The 15,849-nt window shown below is 35.6% G+C and overlaps 4 protein-coding genes and 1 long non-coding RNA gene across 5 annotated transcripts; 2 read left to right on the plus strand and 3 right to left on the minus strand.

Moving 5' to 3' along the window:
- Window positions 1-1,052: 1,052 nt before the first annotated feature.
- On the minus strand, window positions 1,053-2,488 carry LOC141758383 (uncharacterized). Its single transcript, XR_012591867.1, has 3 exons — window positions 2,279-2,488; window positions 2,034-2,103; window positions 1,053-1,193 (listed from the first exon to the last, which is right to left on the minus strand). It is a non-coding gene; the product is annotated as an uncharacterized LOC141758383 (long non-coding RNA).
- A 2,350-nt stretch (window positions 2,489-4,838) lies between these two features.
- LOC141758494 (interferon a3-like) lies at window positions 4,839-5,916 on the plus strand. Its single transcript, XM_074619987.1, has 5 exons — window positions 4,839-5,070; window positions 5,151-5,231; window positions 5,324-5,473; window positions 5,626-5,709; window positions 5,821-5,916. The coding sequence occupies exons 1-5, from the start codon at window positions 4,936-4,938 to the stop codon at window positions 5,914-5,916; spliced, it is 546 nt and encodes a 181-aa protein (XP_074476088.1). The 5' UTR covers window positions 4,839-4,935.
- Window positions 5,917-7,622: 1,706 nt separating this feature from the next.
- LOC141758518 (interferon a3-like) lies at window positions 7,623-8,599 on the minus strand. Its single transcript, XM_074620022.1, has 5 exons — window positions 8,465-8,599; window positions 8,304-8,384; window positions 8,062-8,211; window positions 7,826-7,909; window positions 7,623-7,718 (listed from the first exon to the last, which is right to left on the minus strand). Exons 1-5 carry the CDS (start codon window positions 8,597-8,599, stop codon window positions 7,623-7,625), a joined length of 546 nt encoding a protein of 181 aa, XP_074476123.1.
- A 2,943-nt stretch (window positions 8,600-11,542) lies between these two features.
- On the plus strand, window positions 11,543-12,560 carry LOC141758522 (interferon a3-like). The gene is made up of 5 exons (XM_074620027.1): window positions 11,543-11,677; window positions 11,758-11,838; window positions 11,931-12,080; window positions 12,230-12,313; window positions 12,465-12,560. Exons 1-5 carry the CDS (start codon window positions 11,543-11,545, stop codon window positions 12,558-12,560), a joined length of 546 nt encoding a protein of 181 aa, XP_074476128.1.
- Window positions 12,561-14,262: 1,702 nt separating this feature from the next.
- Window positions 14,263-15,634, minus strand: LOC141758555 (interferon a3-like). Its single transcript, XM_074620093.1, has 5 exons — window positions 15,500-15,634; window positions 15,339-15,419; window positions 15,106-15,255; window positions 14,870-14,953; window positions 14,263-14,358 (listed from the first exon to the last, which is right to left on the minus strand). Exons 1-5 carry the CDS (start codon window positions 15,632-15,634, stop codon window positions 14,263-14,265), a joined length of 546 nt encoding a protein of 181 aa, XP_074476194.1.
- Window positions 15,635-15,849: the final 215 nt, after the last annotated feature.

The following is a 15,849-nucleotide window of genomic DNA, read 5'->3' on the forward strand; positions in this document are numbered from 1 at the left end:
TTTGTACTTTGTGGACTGAGTAAATACTGTAACTTTTCTGTTTCAAAATGAAATAGCCTCCCCCGTTACACTGCGGGGGTTCACTAGACAGAACAATACTGTTGAACAATACTGTGTGCTGGCTCAATATGGTCAATTATTAAACGTATAAATAATGCCAGGTTGAACATTTTAAGCAAAATTAAATAAAAAATAACATTGTGAATAAGTGAGACACAGACATAAAGGGATTTTCAGTAATTGAGTGAGATATGGAGGGTTTGTCTCTACAGACAGAGCCAGGGATGTGATTGTTAAACTCACACAAAGTCCCACTCGAAATCCATGAGCTTCCGCAGGAGGGTGCAAACATGAGGATTCAGGGATGTCCCTTTCTTATGAACCATTTCCCCGCTCTTCTTGCTGGTCACCTTTCCCTGTCGTGCCTTTGTCCCTCTCTCTGGGTTGATCCTGACACAGCATCTACAAGGCATAGCAAGGTAAAACAAAAAGACACAAATGTGAATCAAACCACCTCTTACCTAAAATTAGACCGCTAAATATTGTTAGTATAAATAATACCTGATTTATTATAAGTCCCCAAATCGTTCTTTTTCATGCTTTATGTTTGCAATGCATATTAGAGTAGATACACGTGGACATGGTGAAATACTTCTTGCTAATATAGCTTACTTGCCTGATGTTTTATGAGTCACACTTTTGGAATATGAATATAACATTGAGTTTTTTTGGTAACTTGATGACTCTTTGATAATTATCTATTTAATTTAATTATTCAAGACTAATAACAATGGGTTATTAATTTATATATGAAATGATATTATTGAAGGCTAATACTGTTATGTTTCTTGTATATATTTTAGAACCACACATACACACCCAAACATCCAAGTGATCATTTAAGCTTATTTTGGAATGAACTCTCCATACCCTACTCTCTGATCGTATGTCTATCACACATAGATAGATACAAGGATAGCTGTAAGGCCCAAACATCTGACACAAATGACTATATGGAATTCAAACTTACTTCTGTATGAATTCAAGTGTCCAGGCAGCGTGATCCTGATATTGGAGGTTGAAGTTGTAGTAGGATGTGAAGACAACAGCAAGCCCCAACGCAGACAATGCCCCTTCACACACCACCTGACCCTCGATGCTTACCATCCAGCGCTGGTCGGAAATCATTGGACCTGAAACACAATGCAAAAAGCTTTAGGCTGAATACCAAATTGACCATTTGACGAATTATCAAGTGGCCACTTACCGCTTTATTGTTTTTGTATGGTATTGGCATTTCCAACTGATATTTGAAAACCTTTCTAAAAAAATTTAAGCCTCCACTAGATATCAGGAATTCTTGATGTAGGATGCGAGATGCTACTCATCTACTGTACTGCTCTTTGATGTATCCAGGTAGCCATTTACATACTTGCGACACCATCGCGCACTCATTTTCATAAAGCTTAGTGGTTGTGTCCGTTGCAGTGAAGGAGAAATCAAGTAAAAAAGTTAATACAAATAAAATAAAATCTACAAAGGGAGGGAGAATATCAAACGAACTATTTACATATTTACAAGCTATAGGAACACCCTAATCCAGAAAGAGTGAGAGAAAAGCTTAAACAAACTATTTACATATCAGAGAAGAATCAGAGAAATTATTATTCCGTAGCCTACTGTGTATGTATTATAGAGTCAACTATTTATTAACTAAAACATAGCCCACTGTGTATGTATTATAGTCAACTATTTATTAACCATCTAAAACTACATATTTATTTATCCATTTCTGTATGCACAACTGTTTCAGAATCAGTATCTATTTATAAGAATGTAAAGTTGTGTGTATTATATACAATATAGAAGACATAACCATAGAAACTCACTACAACTGAACTCCAACTCCAGCGGCAAGCAGCGTCTTCCTGCCTGCCCCACACCTTCTGACTGCCTGCTGACAGGCTCAATAGAAGTACTCTGCATATGTGCACTAGTACAGTGTAAGTAGAAACGTGGGGCTTAGTGCTTACCTAGAATGATCAACCAAGGGCTATCAGGAAGGGTGAGGGATGTCTTCACAGTCGCCGCTGTGTCTGACACCTATATAGGAGACAATAAAGGCATTGCAATTCTAAGTTAATACAATTAAACAATGCTTTAACTATAGTTGTCATCAATTTTCCTGTTTAAAGAAATTATTTTTAAAATCACACTGAGCTCCACTCATTGCATTTCAATGTCTTAATCTGAAATAAACTACATCAGTTATACTCACATCTGCCTGCAAGATGAGGACATCTCTCTTCTATTTGAAGCACCCTGCATGCTCATGTGAGCACCCTGCTTGCTCAACAGTATTCTCTCCATCATCTCTACCTGACCTGATCTGACTCAAAAGATTACCAACTACACAACCTTTATGTGTTCTTGACAAGTGTGATGAAAAAGTGGATATCACAGTAAACATTTTACCACAATTTGTGAATGGACATAAGACTGGTTTCCCCTCTTTAATGTGAGTCTTCAAGTGAGAAAATAATGTAGACAAACTGTCACATTTGACAGTACAGAAATCGATGTGGCATGATAAAACGTCTAATGTTAATGTCCTTATGCCAGAACATCCTTCCCTCAAGCTTGACTCCCTCTGATCTGGGTGATCTCTATATACATGGCATTTTAAAGCTGTAACTTTGCCAAATGAACGGTAACAATCGTGGAAAGCACATTTAAATGTGATGTGTGGGGTGTTTTGATGAACTTTCATATGCCTAACAAAGGCATATTTAGTACCACATGCATGGCGGCAAAATTGACAGTTGAACATTCTTGAAACACAAGATAGATACTGCCTCGTCTCCCTTTTAGATTGCTGCTACCTATTAGTAATTATATTGAGAATTTAAATGCTGACTAAGCTAAAACCAGCTAGCTAACGCTAACTAACGAGCTAGCGCTAGCTAACGTGCTAGCGCTAGCTAGCTACCGTGAATATAAGATAGACTACTGATGTTTGTTACCTGTGATACTAATGAGTATTGAAATATAGACAAAGCTAAGAATAGCTAACGACCTACCGTTAGCTAGCTAATGTACATCCATGGAGGAACGTGCACTGTGTTAGCAAAGGTACAATACAACTTGATGATTTGACTTACCATAAAGTAACGTAATGTAACCACTGGAGTTTCCCTTCGTCTGGTCTGACGATCAAAATGGAACTGGCGGTGGTGAAAATAAAAAGTGTTTATCCAAACTGCTGCTGTCTCTCAAGTTGCACTGGACAACAACGATGCTGCTGCTGCCAGAGTGACCGTTGACCGTTGAGCTGTTGACCGTTGAGCCGTTGAGCTGCGGCGCTCAACGGTCAACTCGAAAAAAATACGCGCGAGAATTTAGAAAAATAGCCGTTAATTTATTTTCCCGAGATTCTCAGCGGCAAGCAGTAGATTACTGTGAAAAGATACACTTGACCGCTGGGATCATGGGAGCAAGCGTTCTGACTCCCAGAATGCATTGCTTTCACAGTAATATACAGTAAAAGCATTTTACAGTATGTAACTGTTAGAATCTCGCTGTAAATTTACATCGAAGTCTTACAGTGTGGCTACAAGCACAGAATGCAAACCATAACAACATGTGAGTGAAGAACAATAAAGCTAATTCACTGATTTTACAATCATGTACAATGTACAAGCCTCACATGTGCAGATCAGGTCCCAGAATTAAAAAAAATACTGCATGAAACTGTTTCTGATGATACTTTAGACAGTTGATCAGCAGTAAAGTGCTGTTTTTAAGAATGCATTATTGTTCAGTTAAAAAACGGCCTATGAGCGTAATTTAACAGGTTTTCTTTTGTATTAACAGTAAAGCACTGTTTTTAGCAATAACAGGTTAATACTGTTGGAATCCTGCTGTAAATTAACAGCTATTGTTTAGATAATCTGTAGATGCATTGACCAGTGAAGGAGAATCCCCCTGTCTGGTTCTCACGTTTAAAGCCTCCATTATATTATAGTTCTCAATAAAACAAGGTGAAATGTCACTGAACAGATTCACATGAACGAGCGTCACAGCTCGAGGCCGCGGTCACGAGCAGCTTTCATTTTCTCTGTGGGAACTTCCCTTTTTTATCACCTAGTGGACTCAATCAAAGCTTTATCATGTTAGACCTGCTGAATCAGGATTATTATGAGTCCACACAGAACCAATGATGCAATTATGACAATAGAAGAATTAATATTATTTTTATGTATATTTTTATTTTTATATTTATTTATTTATTATTTTTTTCTTTAAATAGTAGGCCCAATGGAGAGTGTGCAGACTTGGAGATGAAATCTGCAAAAAAATAAATAAATGTTGAAATAGCCCCAAATCATCATCCTATTAAAATCAGTCATATCACAATTAATTTGGGGTGTCTACAATTTTCTATTTGTTTTTTAAAACTCGCTTTAATATTCCTATAATAATCCCATCATTTTCCAATATCGAATAGTAAACAATTGTAATATTATTTATAGTGAATTGTTGTCTTTTAGGTATTCTATAATATGCATTTTCTGTTTTTACAATACAGAAGACCTTTTTAATATGTATTTAAATGCGTGATATTTTAGCTTCACTGTGATATTGGTTTATGCTTTTATTGTGGGAGATTTTTTTCCCATGAAGACACTAATTAGAAACTGAAATGTGAGTGACATTAAACATCTCTGTGACTTGAGGTTGACTTTGTGACTTGAGGTTGACTTTGACTGCTGAAAGCCCCACAGCAGCAGCAGCAGGTGTAGGTGAGGAAAGTGAAATAGGTGCGTCCTGTAGTATAAATGAGGCTCTGCAGCTCTGCTCCAACACATCAACTACTTCACAAGACTAATATCTCTATTTGCTCCAACACAAAGACAACTAGTCTCTTTATTAAAGATGCTCAGCAGGATGTTGTTAGTGTGCCTCATGTCTGTCAGTGTGTTCAGTTCAGCCTCCTCACTGAGCTGCAGATGGATGGATCATAAATTCAGTCAGCACAGTCTGAACTCTCTGAATCTAATAGATGCTATGGTAAGTGGACTTCTTTAAAATCATTCAGTGAGTTTACTTTACTGTCTGTTTACTTCATGATGTGTGTTTGTGTGATGCAGGCTAATAATTCCACTAACACCACTGAGGAGGCTGAAGTGGACTTCCCTAATGATCTGTACAGCCAGGCCTCCAAAGCTTCAGTAAGTCTTCCTCAAACCTTTGGAATAAATATTTAAAAATAAAAAAATGTCATAAATGTGTTTTTATATTGTGATTGATGTTGTTCTTCCAGGCTGAGGACAAACTGAGTTTCACAGTTCAAATCCTGGAGGAGATGGTCTCCCTGTTTGAGGAGGATCACAGCTCTGCATCATGGGAGGAGACCACAGTGGAGCACTTTCTCATTGTTGTGACCCAGCAGGCTGACGGCCTCCACTCCTGTGTGAGTAGAGAACGTAACTGGCAGTAACAACATGCAACACGTGTAGTTAGATCTCTGTTGCTCTGAAGTCCTGACAGCTTTACAGCTCTGTGAATACATGACAGGTGAAATATAAAGCATGTTAAATATTTATTTTCTTGTAATGAATTTAGATTGTGAGTCAGAGCAACAAGAAGAAGAACAAGAAGCTGCACATGTATTTCAAGAGACTCTCACACCATGTCCTGGAGCGAATGGTAAGTCTATCTATCTATCTATCTATCTATCTATCTATCTATCTATCTATCTATCTATCTATCTATCTGTCTATCTATCTATCTCTAATGCTGGTGTTGTTGTGTGTGCAGGGCCACAGTGCTGAATCCTGGGAGCTGATCAGGAAGGAAATGAAAACCCATCTGACGAGAGCAGACCAGCTGGCTTTGTCTGTACTCACCAACTAAAATCTCTCTGTCACATTACCAATGTGTTCATTTATTAGCTTACATGCAGTCTATTTATTTATTTATCTATTTATTAACATATTTATTCATTAAATTATTGAGTTGTGTGTGTATTTATTGATCATGTATTTGATCAACATGCTTTGCTTTGAGCAAAATTGGTTTTTTTTATGTTATAGTCAATAAAAAATATTTATTCCAGCAAATGTGAATATGATTATTGTTTTTATTCTTGTTACATAAACAAAAGGGACGGATATTTTTTGGTTTTTAATGAGTTAAATCAAACAACAGGCAGGAACGTGTATTTCTATAGTAATACCTCTCAAGGTACTTCCACCTACTGAAGGTACACATTACAGTAAATCATCAGGACAGAGAATTAAACCTGAATATTAATATGAGTGAACAAGTACAAGTTTAAACTTTTTAAATATCAGTTCTTCAACAGATACTTAAGGCCTCCTTGTTCTTTCACTACGGCTAAATAGGCATCGTAATACCACTCTTATCTAACCCAGACACAGCAAACACAAAAACACCTGCAGCTACTGAGTCTGTTTTTGTTTCTGTATTCATCTGATTTGTCACTTTATTATCAGATTTATCTAAAATGTGTCTTCCATCACAAAGTTTACACTGTTTCACATATCAAAACATAACACACTCCATTCTGTTTTAGTCTGTAATATTCTTGCACATGTTGAACTTTGCACATCTACATTTGCACATTTACTACCTCAATTATTTTGTATTAAAGAACAAAACATTGTACTTTGCACACTTTGCTTATGTATATAGTATGTTATTGCACACTTGCTAATGTATATAGTGGGTTATTCTATGTTTATAATTTAGATTTTGTTATGTTAGTTTTAGTAGTCAGGTATATTTAAAGTGTATTCCTATATTCTTTATATTTTGTATTCTATGGATATATTTCTACAAAATAATTACTGTGGTACTGCTAATTTGACTTACATGTGAGTAAAAGATCGGAGTACTTCTTCCACCACTGGCAGAATGGAATAAATGGTACAGGTGATACACTGGCTATACTGCTACGTATCTGCTCTAAGAATGCAGGAATTAAGTTTTCAAGCTGCACATATTAAAAGGATGCCGTCTCTGGCTGATAATAATCAGTTTACATCAAACACAAAATTTAGTCTCACAGGTCAGACTGAACAGATTACAGACATGTTTAGTTTTAGCTACTTGTGCAGCATTGAATGTGAAAGCAAAGTGATAAAACTGATCGTATTGCAGCAGTTAATATACACAGTATGTTTGTTTTATTGCCTGGCTAAATAGATAGATCCCAAAATTGGGAAATTATTGTGTTCCACAGCAGGTTATCCAAGTAATGAACAGGAATATTAAATAAAATGTACATGTCAACACTAAAGAAATATATCCATAAAATACAAAATATAAAGAAAAAAAGATACGTCCCTTTTGTTTATGTAACAAGAATAAAAACAATAATCATATTCACATTTGCTGGAATAAATATTTTTTATTGACTATAACATAAAAAAACATAAATTTTGCTCAAAGCAAAGCATGTTGATCAAATACATGATCAATAGATACACACACAACTCAATAATTTAATGAATAAATATGTTAATAAATAGATAAATAAATAAATAGACTGCATGTAAGCTAATAAATGAACACATTGGTAATGTGACAGAGAGATTTTAGTTGGTGAGTACAGACAAAGCCAGCTGGTCTGCTCTCGTCAGATGGGTTTTCATTTCCTTCCTGATCAGCTCCCAGGATTCAGCACTGTGGCCCTGCACACACAACAACACCAGCATTAGAGATAGATAGATAGATAGATAGATAGATAGATAGATAGATAGATAGATAGATAGATAGATAGATAGATGGATAGACTTACCATTCGCTCCAGGACATGGTGTGAGAGTCTCTTGAAATACATGTGCAGCTTCTTGTTCTTCTTCTTGTTGCTCTGACTCCCAATCTAAATGCATTACAAGAAAAGAAATATTTAACATGCTTTATATTTCACCTGTCATGTATTCACAGACCTGTAAAGCTGTCAGGACTTCAGAGTAACAGAGATCTAACTACACGTGTTGCATGTTGTTACTGCCAGTTATGTTCTCTACTCACACAGGAGTGGAGGCCTTCAGCCTGCTGGGTCACAACAATGAGAAAGTGCTCCACTGTGGTCTCCTCCCATGATGCAGAGCTGTGATCCTCCTCAAACAGGGAGACCATCTCCTCCAGGATCTGAACTGTGAAACTCAGTTTGTCCTCAGCCTGGAAGAACAACATCAATCTCAATATAAAAACACATTTATGACATTTTTTTATTTTTAAATATTAATTCCAAAGGTTTGAGGAAGACTTACTGAAGCTTTGGAGGCCTGGCTGTACAGATCATTAGGGAAGTCCACTTCAGCCTCCTCAGTGGTGTTAGTGGAATTATTAGCCTGCATCACACAAACACACATCATGAAGTAAACAGACAGTAAAATAAACTCATTGAATGATTTTAAAGAAGTCCACTTACCATAGCATCTATTAGATTCAGAGAGTTCAGACTGTGCTGACTGAATTTATGATCCATCCATCTGCAGCTCAGTGAGGAGGCTGAACTGAACACACTGACAGACATGAGGCACACTAACAACATCCTGCTGAGCATCTTTAAAAAAGAGACTTGTTGTCTTTGTGTGGATGCAAATAGAGATATTAGTCTTGTGAAGTAGTTGATGTGTTGGAGCAGAGCTGCAGAGCCTCATTTATACTGCAGGACGCACCTATTTCACTTTCCACACCTACACCTGCTGCTGTTGTGGGTCTGTCAGCGGTCAAAGTCAACCTCAACTATACATGTTTAATGTCACTCACATTTCAGTTTCTAATTAGTGTCTTAATGGGAAAAAAATCTCTCACAATAGAAGCATAAACAAATATCACAGCGAAGCTAAAATTTCACGCATTTTATTAACATAGTAAATGTATAATAGAATACCTTAAAAAACACAAAGACAAACAATTCTCTATTAATATTATTATATTGTTTATTATTCGATATTGGAAATAATGGGATTATTATAGGAAAATTATTGCGATTTTTAAGGCTAAATAGAAAATTGTTTTTAAACACAGAAATGCCACATAGAAAATTCCTATAATAGAATAAAAGCATAAACACAGATCATTATTCAGCATCACATTGATTTTGTTCGATAGGGATTATTTTGAGAGTAAAATGGGAATATTTATGGCGATTTTTAAAGTACACATAATTAGTTTTTCTTGAATGAAATCCGTGTTGCTGATAATTATGTTTTTTATTTTTTTATTATTTTGTTTTACATTTATTTATTAAGAACTTGTTTTGTTATTAACTTAACTTGTTTTGCATTTTGGATATTTGAGGCAATAAATTATTCTTCTTATTCTTATTCTTATTCTTATTCTTATTATTATAATATCATTCTTCTTCTTCTTCTTCTTCTTATTATTATTATTATATCATTATTATATGTATTTATTTAGTTTTAATTCAGTCTGCAGGATCTCCCTGCGATGCAAAAAATATGCGTTAAAAAAAACGACTTTTCTTCAGCCTATTTTTGGTTTAATAACATTTATTATTCATAATTAAAAGTGTAGATTTGACTGCAGCATCCACAAACACAAACAGAAAGCGCTTCTCCATGTAGAGTGAAAACGGAAGTGCTGCGGCCTGCGTGACGTAAAGAGTGACGTCATCAGACTGCCGTGTGAAAATCACAATGTGTTCATTGATTTGATTGCATGCTGTCTATTTTTTAAATTTATGTTTTTTATTTTATTTAGTTATTTGTGTATTTATTGATCATGTACACTGTTAAGAATTTCCCAGTAAAATAACAGTAAAGTGCTGGCAGCAGGGTTGCCTTTATGTAAAATTAACATTATTATACTGTCGCTGAAATTTACAGCTTTGTACTGTTAATGAAAAATACTGTTTGAACTGGTTGTTTTATTATTAATTTCACAGTATTTTACAGTTAATTTACTGTCTAAAGATACATTATATAGCTGTTTTTCACCTTTCTTTTACATTATCTTACTGATTTGTTTTAATGCACTATTTAGGTTGTAATTTTTTACATACATTTTAATAAACATTATTTGTTGCCTAGATGAATAGACTTAGCAGGTTATAGACATAGGAATAGTCACACTAAATACAATTAAAGGCACTTGTTAGGAAAAAGGCTATAATAGACTTGTTGACACTTCTCCCAAAATGTCTGTCTCTAGCTGGCTACAAGCACAGAATGCAAACCAGAACAACATGTGAGTGAAGAACAATAAAGCTAATTCACTGATTTTACAATCATGTACAATGTACAAGCCTCACATGTGCAGATCAGGTCCCAGAATTAAAAACATACTGCATGAAACTGTTACTGATGATACTTTAGACAGCTGATCAGCAGTAAAGTGCTGTTTTTTAAGAATGCATTATAGTTCAGTTAAAAAACGGCCTATGAGCCTAATTTAACAGGTTTTCTTTTGTATTAACAGTAAAGCACTGTTTTTAGCAATAACAGGTTAATACTGTTGGAATCCTGCTGTAAATTAACAGCTATTGTTTAGATAATCTGTAGATGCATTGACCGGTGAAGGAGAATCCCCCTGTCTGGTTCTCACGTTTAAAGCCTCCATTATATTATAGTTCTCAATAAAACAAGGTGAAATGTCACTTAACAGATTCACATGAACGAGCGTCACAGCTCGAGGCCGCGGTCACGAGCAGCTTTCATTTTCTCTGTGGGAACTTCCCTTTCTTATCACCTAGTGGACTCAATCAAAGCTTCATCATGTTAGACCTGCTGAATCAGGATTATTATGAGTCCACACAGAACCAATGATGCAATTACGACAATAGAAGAATTAATATTATTTTTATATATATTTTTATTTTTATATTTATTTATTTATTATTTTTTTTCTTTAAATAGTAGGCCCAATGGAGAGTGTGCAGACTTGGAGATGAAATCTGCAAAAAAAAATAAAAATGTTGAAATAGCCCCAGATCATCATCCTATTAAAATCAGTCATATCACAATTAATTTGGGGTGTCTACAATTTTCTATTTGTTTTTTAAAACTCGCTTTAATATTCCTATAATAATCCCATCATTTTACAATATTGAATAGTAAACAATTGTAATATTATTTATAGTGAATTGTTGTCTTTTAGGTATTCTATAATATGCATTTTCTGTTTTTACAATACAGAAGACCTTTTTAATATGTATTTAAATGCGTGATATTTTAGCTTCACTGTGATATTGGTTTATGCTTTTATTGTGGGAGATTTTTTTCCCATGAAGACACTAATTAGAAACTGAAATGTGAGTGACATTAAACATCTCTGTGACTTGAGGTTGACTTTGTGACTTGAGGTTGACTTTGACCGCTGAAAGCCCCACAGCAGCAGCAGCAGGTGTAGGTGAGGAAAGTGAAATAGGTGCGTCCTGCAGTATAAATGAGGCTCTGCAGCTCTGCTCCAACACATCAACTACTTCACAAGACTAATATCTCTATTTGCATCCACACAAAGACAACTAGTCTCTTTTTTAAAGATGCTCAGCAGGATGTTGTTAGTGTGCCTCATGTCTGTCAGTGTGTTCAGTTCAGCCTCCTCACTGAGCTGCAGATGGATGGATCATAAATTCAGTCAGCACAGTCTGAACTCTCTGAATCTAATAGATGCTATGGTAAGTGGACTTCTTTAAAATCATTCAGTGAGTTTACTTTACTGTCTGTTTACTTCATGATGTGTGTTTGTTTGATGCAGGCTAATAATTCCACTAACACCACTGAGGAGGCTGAAGTGGACTTCCCTAATGATCTGTACAGCCAGGCCTCCAAAGCTTCAGTAAGTCTTCCTCAAACCTTTGGAATAAATATTTAAAAATAAAAAAATGTCATAAATGTCTTTTTATATTGAGATTGATGTTGTTCTTCCAGGCTGAGGACAAACTGAGTTTCACAGTTCAGATCCTGGAGGAGATGGTCTCCCTGTTTGAGGAGGATCACAGCTCTGCATCATGGGAGGAGACCACAGTGGAGCACTTTCTCATTGTTGTGACCCAGCAGGCTGACGGCCTCCACTCCTGTGTGAGTAGAGAACATAACTGGTAGTAACAGCATGCAACACGTGTAATTAGATCTCTGTTACTCTGAAGTCCTGACAGCTTTACAGGTCTGTGAATACATGACAGGTGAATAAAGCATGTTAAATATTTATTTTCTTGTAATGAATTTAGATTGTGAGTCAGAGCAACAAGAAGAAGAACAAGAAGCTGCAAATGTATTTCAAGAGACTCTCACACCATGTCCTGGAGCGAATGGTAAGTCTATCTATCTATCTATCTATCTATCTATCTATCTATCTGTCTATCTGTCTATCTATCTATCTATCTATCTATCTATCTATCTATCTATCTATCTATCTATCTATCTATCTATCTATCTCTAATGCTGGTGTTGTTGTGTGTGCAGGGCCACAGTGCTGAATCCTGGGAGCTGATCAGGAAGGAAATGAAAACCCATCTGACGAGAGCAGACCAGCTGGCTTTGTCTGTACTCACCAACTAAAATCTCTCTGTCACATTACCAATGTGTTCATTTATTAGCTTACATGCAGTCTATTTATTTATTTATCTATTTATTAACATATTTATTCATTAAATTATTGAGTTGTGTGTGTATTTATTGATCATGTATTTGATCAACATGCTTTGCTTTGAGCAAAATTGTTTTTTTTTATGTTATAGTCAATAAAAAATATTTATTCCAGCAAATGTGAATATGATTATTGTTTTTTTGTTCTTGTTACATAAACAAAAGGGACGTATATTTTTTTGTTTTTAATGAGTTAAATCAAACAACAGGCAGGAGCGTGTATTTCTATAGTAATACCTCTCAAGGTACTTCCACCTACTGAAGGTACATATTACAGTAAATCATCAGGACAGAGAATTAAACCTGAATATTAATATGAGTGAACAAGTACAAGTTTAAACTTTTTAAATATCAGCTCTTTAACAGATACTTAAGGCCTCTTTGTTCTTTCACTACGGCTAAATAGGCATCATTATCTTATCTAACCCAGACACAGCAAACACAAAAACACCTGCAGCTACTGAGTCTGTTTTTGTTTCTGTATTCATCTAATTTGTTACTTTATTATCAGATTTATCTAAAATGTGTCTTCCATCACAATGTTAACACTATTTCACATATCAAAACATAACACACTCCATTGTGTGTTAGTCTGTAATATTCTTGCACATGTTGAACTTTGCACATCTACATTTGCACATTTACTACCTCAATTATTTTTTATTAAAGAACAAAACATTGTACTTTGCACACTTTGCTTATGTATATAGTATGTTATTGCACACTTGCTAATGTATATAGTGGGTTATTCTATGTTTATAATTTAGATTTTGTTATGCTAGTTGTAGTAGTCAGGTATATTTAAAGTGTATTCCTATATTCTTTATATTTTGTATTCTATGGATATATTTCTACAAAATAATTACTGTGGTACTGCTAATTTGACTTACATGTGAGTAAAAGATCGGAGTACTTCTTCCACCACTGGCAGAATGGAATAAATGGTACAGGTGATACACTGGCTATACTACTACGTATCTGCTCTAAGACTGCAGGAAATAAGTTTTCAAGCTGCACATATTAAAAGGATGCCGTCTCTGGCTGATAATAATCAGTTTACATCAAAAACAAAATTTAGTCTCACAGGTCAGACTGAACAGATTACAGACATGTTTAGTTTTAGCTACTTGTGCAGCACTGAATGTGAAAGCAAAGTGATAAAACTGATCGTATTGCAGCAGTTAATATACACAGTATGTTTGTTTTATTGCCTGGCTAAATAGATAGATCCCAAAATTGGGAAATTATTGTGTTACAGCAGCAGGTTATCCAAGTAATGAACAGGAACATTAAATAAAATGTACATGTCAACACTAAAGAAATATATCCATAGAATACAAAATATAAAGAAAAAAATATACGTCCCTTTTGTTTATGTAACAAGAATAAAAACAATAATCATATTCACATTTGCTAGAATAAATATTTTTTATTGACTATAACATAAAAAAAAACAATTTTGCTCAAAGCAAAGCATGTTGATCAAATACATGATCAATAAATACACACACAACTCAATAATTTAATGAATAAATATGTTAATAAATAGATAAATAAATAAATAGACTGCATGTAAGCTAATAAATGAACACATTGGTAATGTGACAGAGAGATTTTAGTTGGTGAGTACAGACAAAGCCAGCTGGTCTGCTCTCGTCAGATGGGTTTTCATTTCCTTCCTGATCAGCTCCCAGGATTCAGCACTGTGGCCCTGCACACACAACAACACCAGCATTAGAGAGAGATAGATAGATAGATAGATAGACAGATAGATAGATAGATAGATAGATAGATAGATAGATAGACAGATAGATAGACAGATAGACAGATAGACAGATAGACAGATAGATAGATAGATAGACAGATAGATAGACAGATAGATAGATAGACAGATAGACAGATAGACAGATAGATAGATAGACAGATAGACAGACAGACAGACAGACAGACAGACAGACAGACAGACAGATAGATAGATAGATAGATAGACAGATAGACAGATAGATAGATAGATAGACAGATAGATAGACAGACAGATAGATAGACAGATAGATAGATAGACAGATAGACAGATAGACAGATAGACAGATAGATAGATAGACAGATAGACAGACAGACAGACAGACAGACAGACAGACAGACAGACAGACAGACAGACAGATAGATAGATAGATAGATAGATAGATAGATAGATAGATAGATAGATAGATAGATAGACTTACCATTCGCTCCAGGACATGGTGTGAGAGTCTCTTGAAATACATGTGCAGCTTCTTGTTCTTCTTCTTGTTGCTCTGACTCACAATCTAAATGCATTACAAGAAAATAAATATTTAACATGCTTTATATTTCACCTGTCATGTATTCACAGAGCTGTAAAGCTGTCAGGACTTCAGAGTAACAGAGATCTAACTACACGTGTTGCATGTTGTTACTGCCAGTTATGTTCTCTACTCACACAGGAGTGGAGGCCTTCAGCCTGCTGGGTCACAACAATGAGAAAGTGCTCCACTGTGGTCTCCTCCCATGATGCAGAGCTGTGATCCTCCTCAAACAGGGAGACCATCTCCTCCAGGATCTGAACTGTGAAACTCAGTTTGTCCTCAGCCTGGAAGAACAACATCAATCACATTATAGGAACACATTTATGACACTTTTTAATATTTATTGCAAAGGTTGAGGAAGACTTACTGAAGCTTTGGAGGCCCGGCTGTACAGATCATTAGGGAAGTCCACTTCAGCCTCCTCAGTGGTGTTAGTGGAATTATTAGCCTGCATCACACAAACACACATCATGAAGTAAACAGACAGTAAAGTAAACTCACTGAATGATTTTAAAGAAGTCCACTTACCATAGCATCTATTAGATTCAGAGAGTTCAGACTGTGCTGACTGAATTTATGATCCATCCATCTGCAGCTCAGTGAGGAGGCTGAACTGAACACACTGACAGACATGAGGCACACTAACAACATCCTGCTGAGCATCTTTAAAAAAGAGACTAGTTGTCTTTGTGTGGATGCAAATAGAGATATTAGTCTTGTGAAGTAGTTGATGTGTTGGAGCAGAGCTGCAGAGCCTCATTTATACTGCAGGACGCACCTATTTCACTTTCCACACCTACACCTGCTGCTGCTGCTGCTGCTGTGGGGCTTTCAGCGGTCAAAGTCAACCTCAATTTAAAGAGATGTTTAATGTCACT

This window comes from Sebastes fasciatus, chromosome 20, assembly GCF_043250625.1.
Source record: "Sebastes fasciatus isolate fSebFas1 chromosome 20, fSebFas1.pri, whole genome shotgun sequence".
NCBI classification, from domain to species: Eukaryota; Metazoa; Chordata; class Actinopteri; order Perciformes; family Sebastidae; genus Sebastes; species Sebastes fasciatus.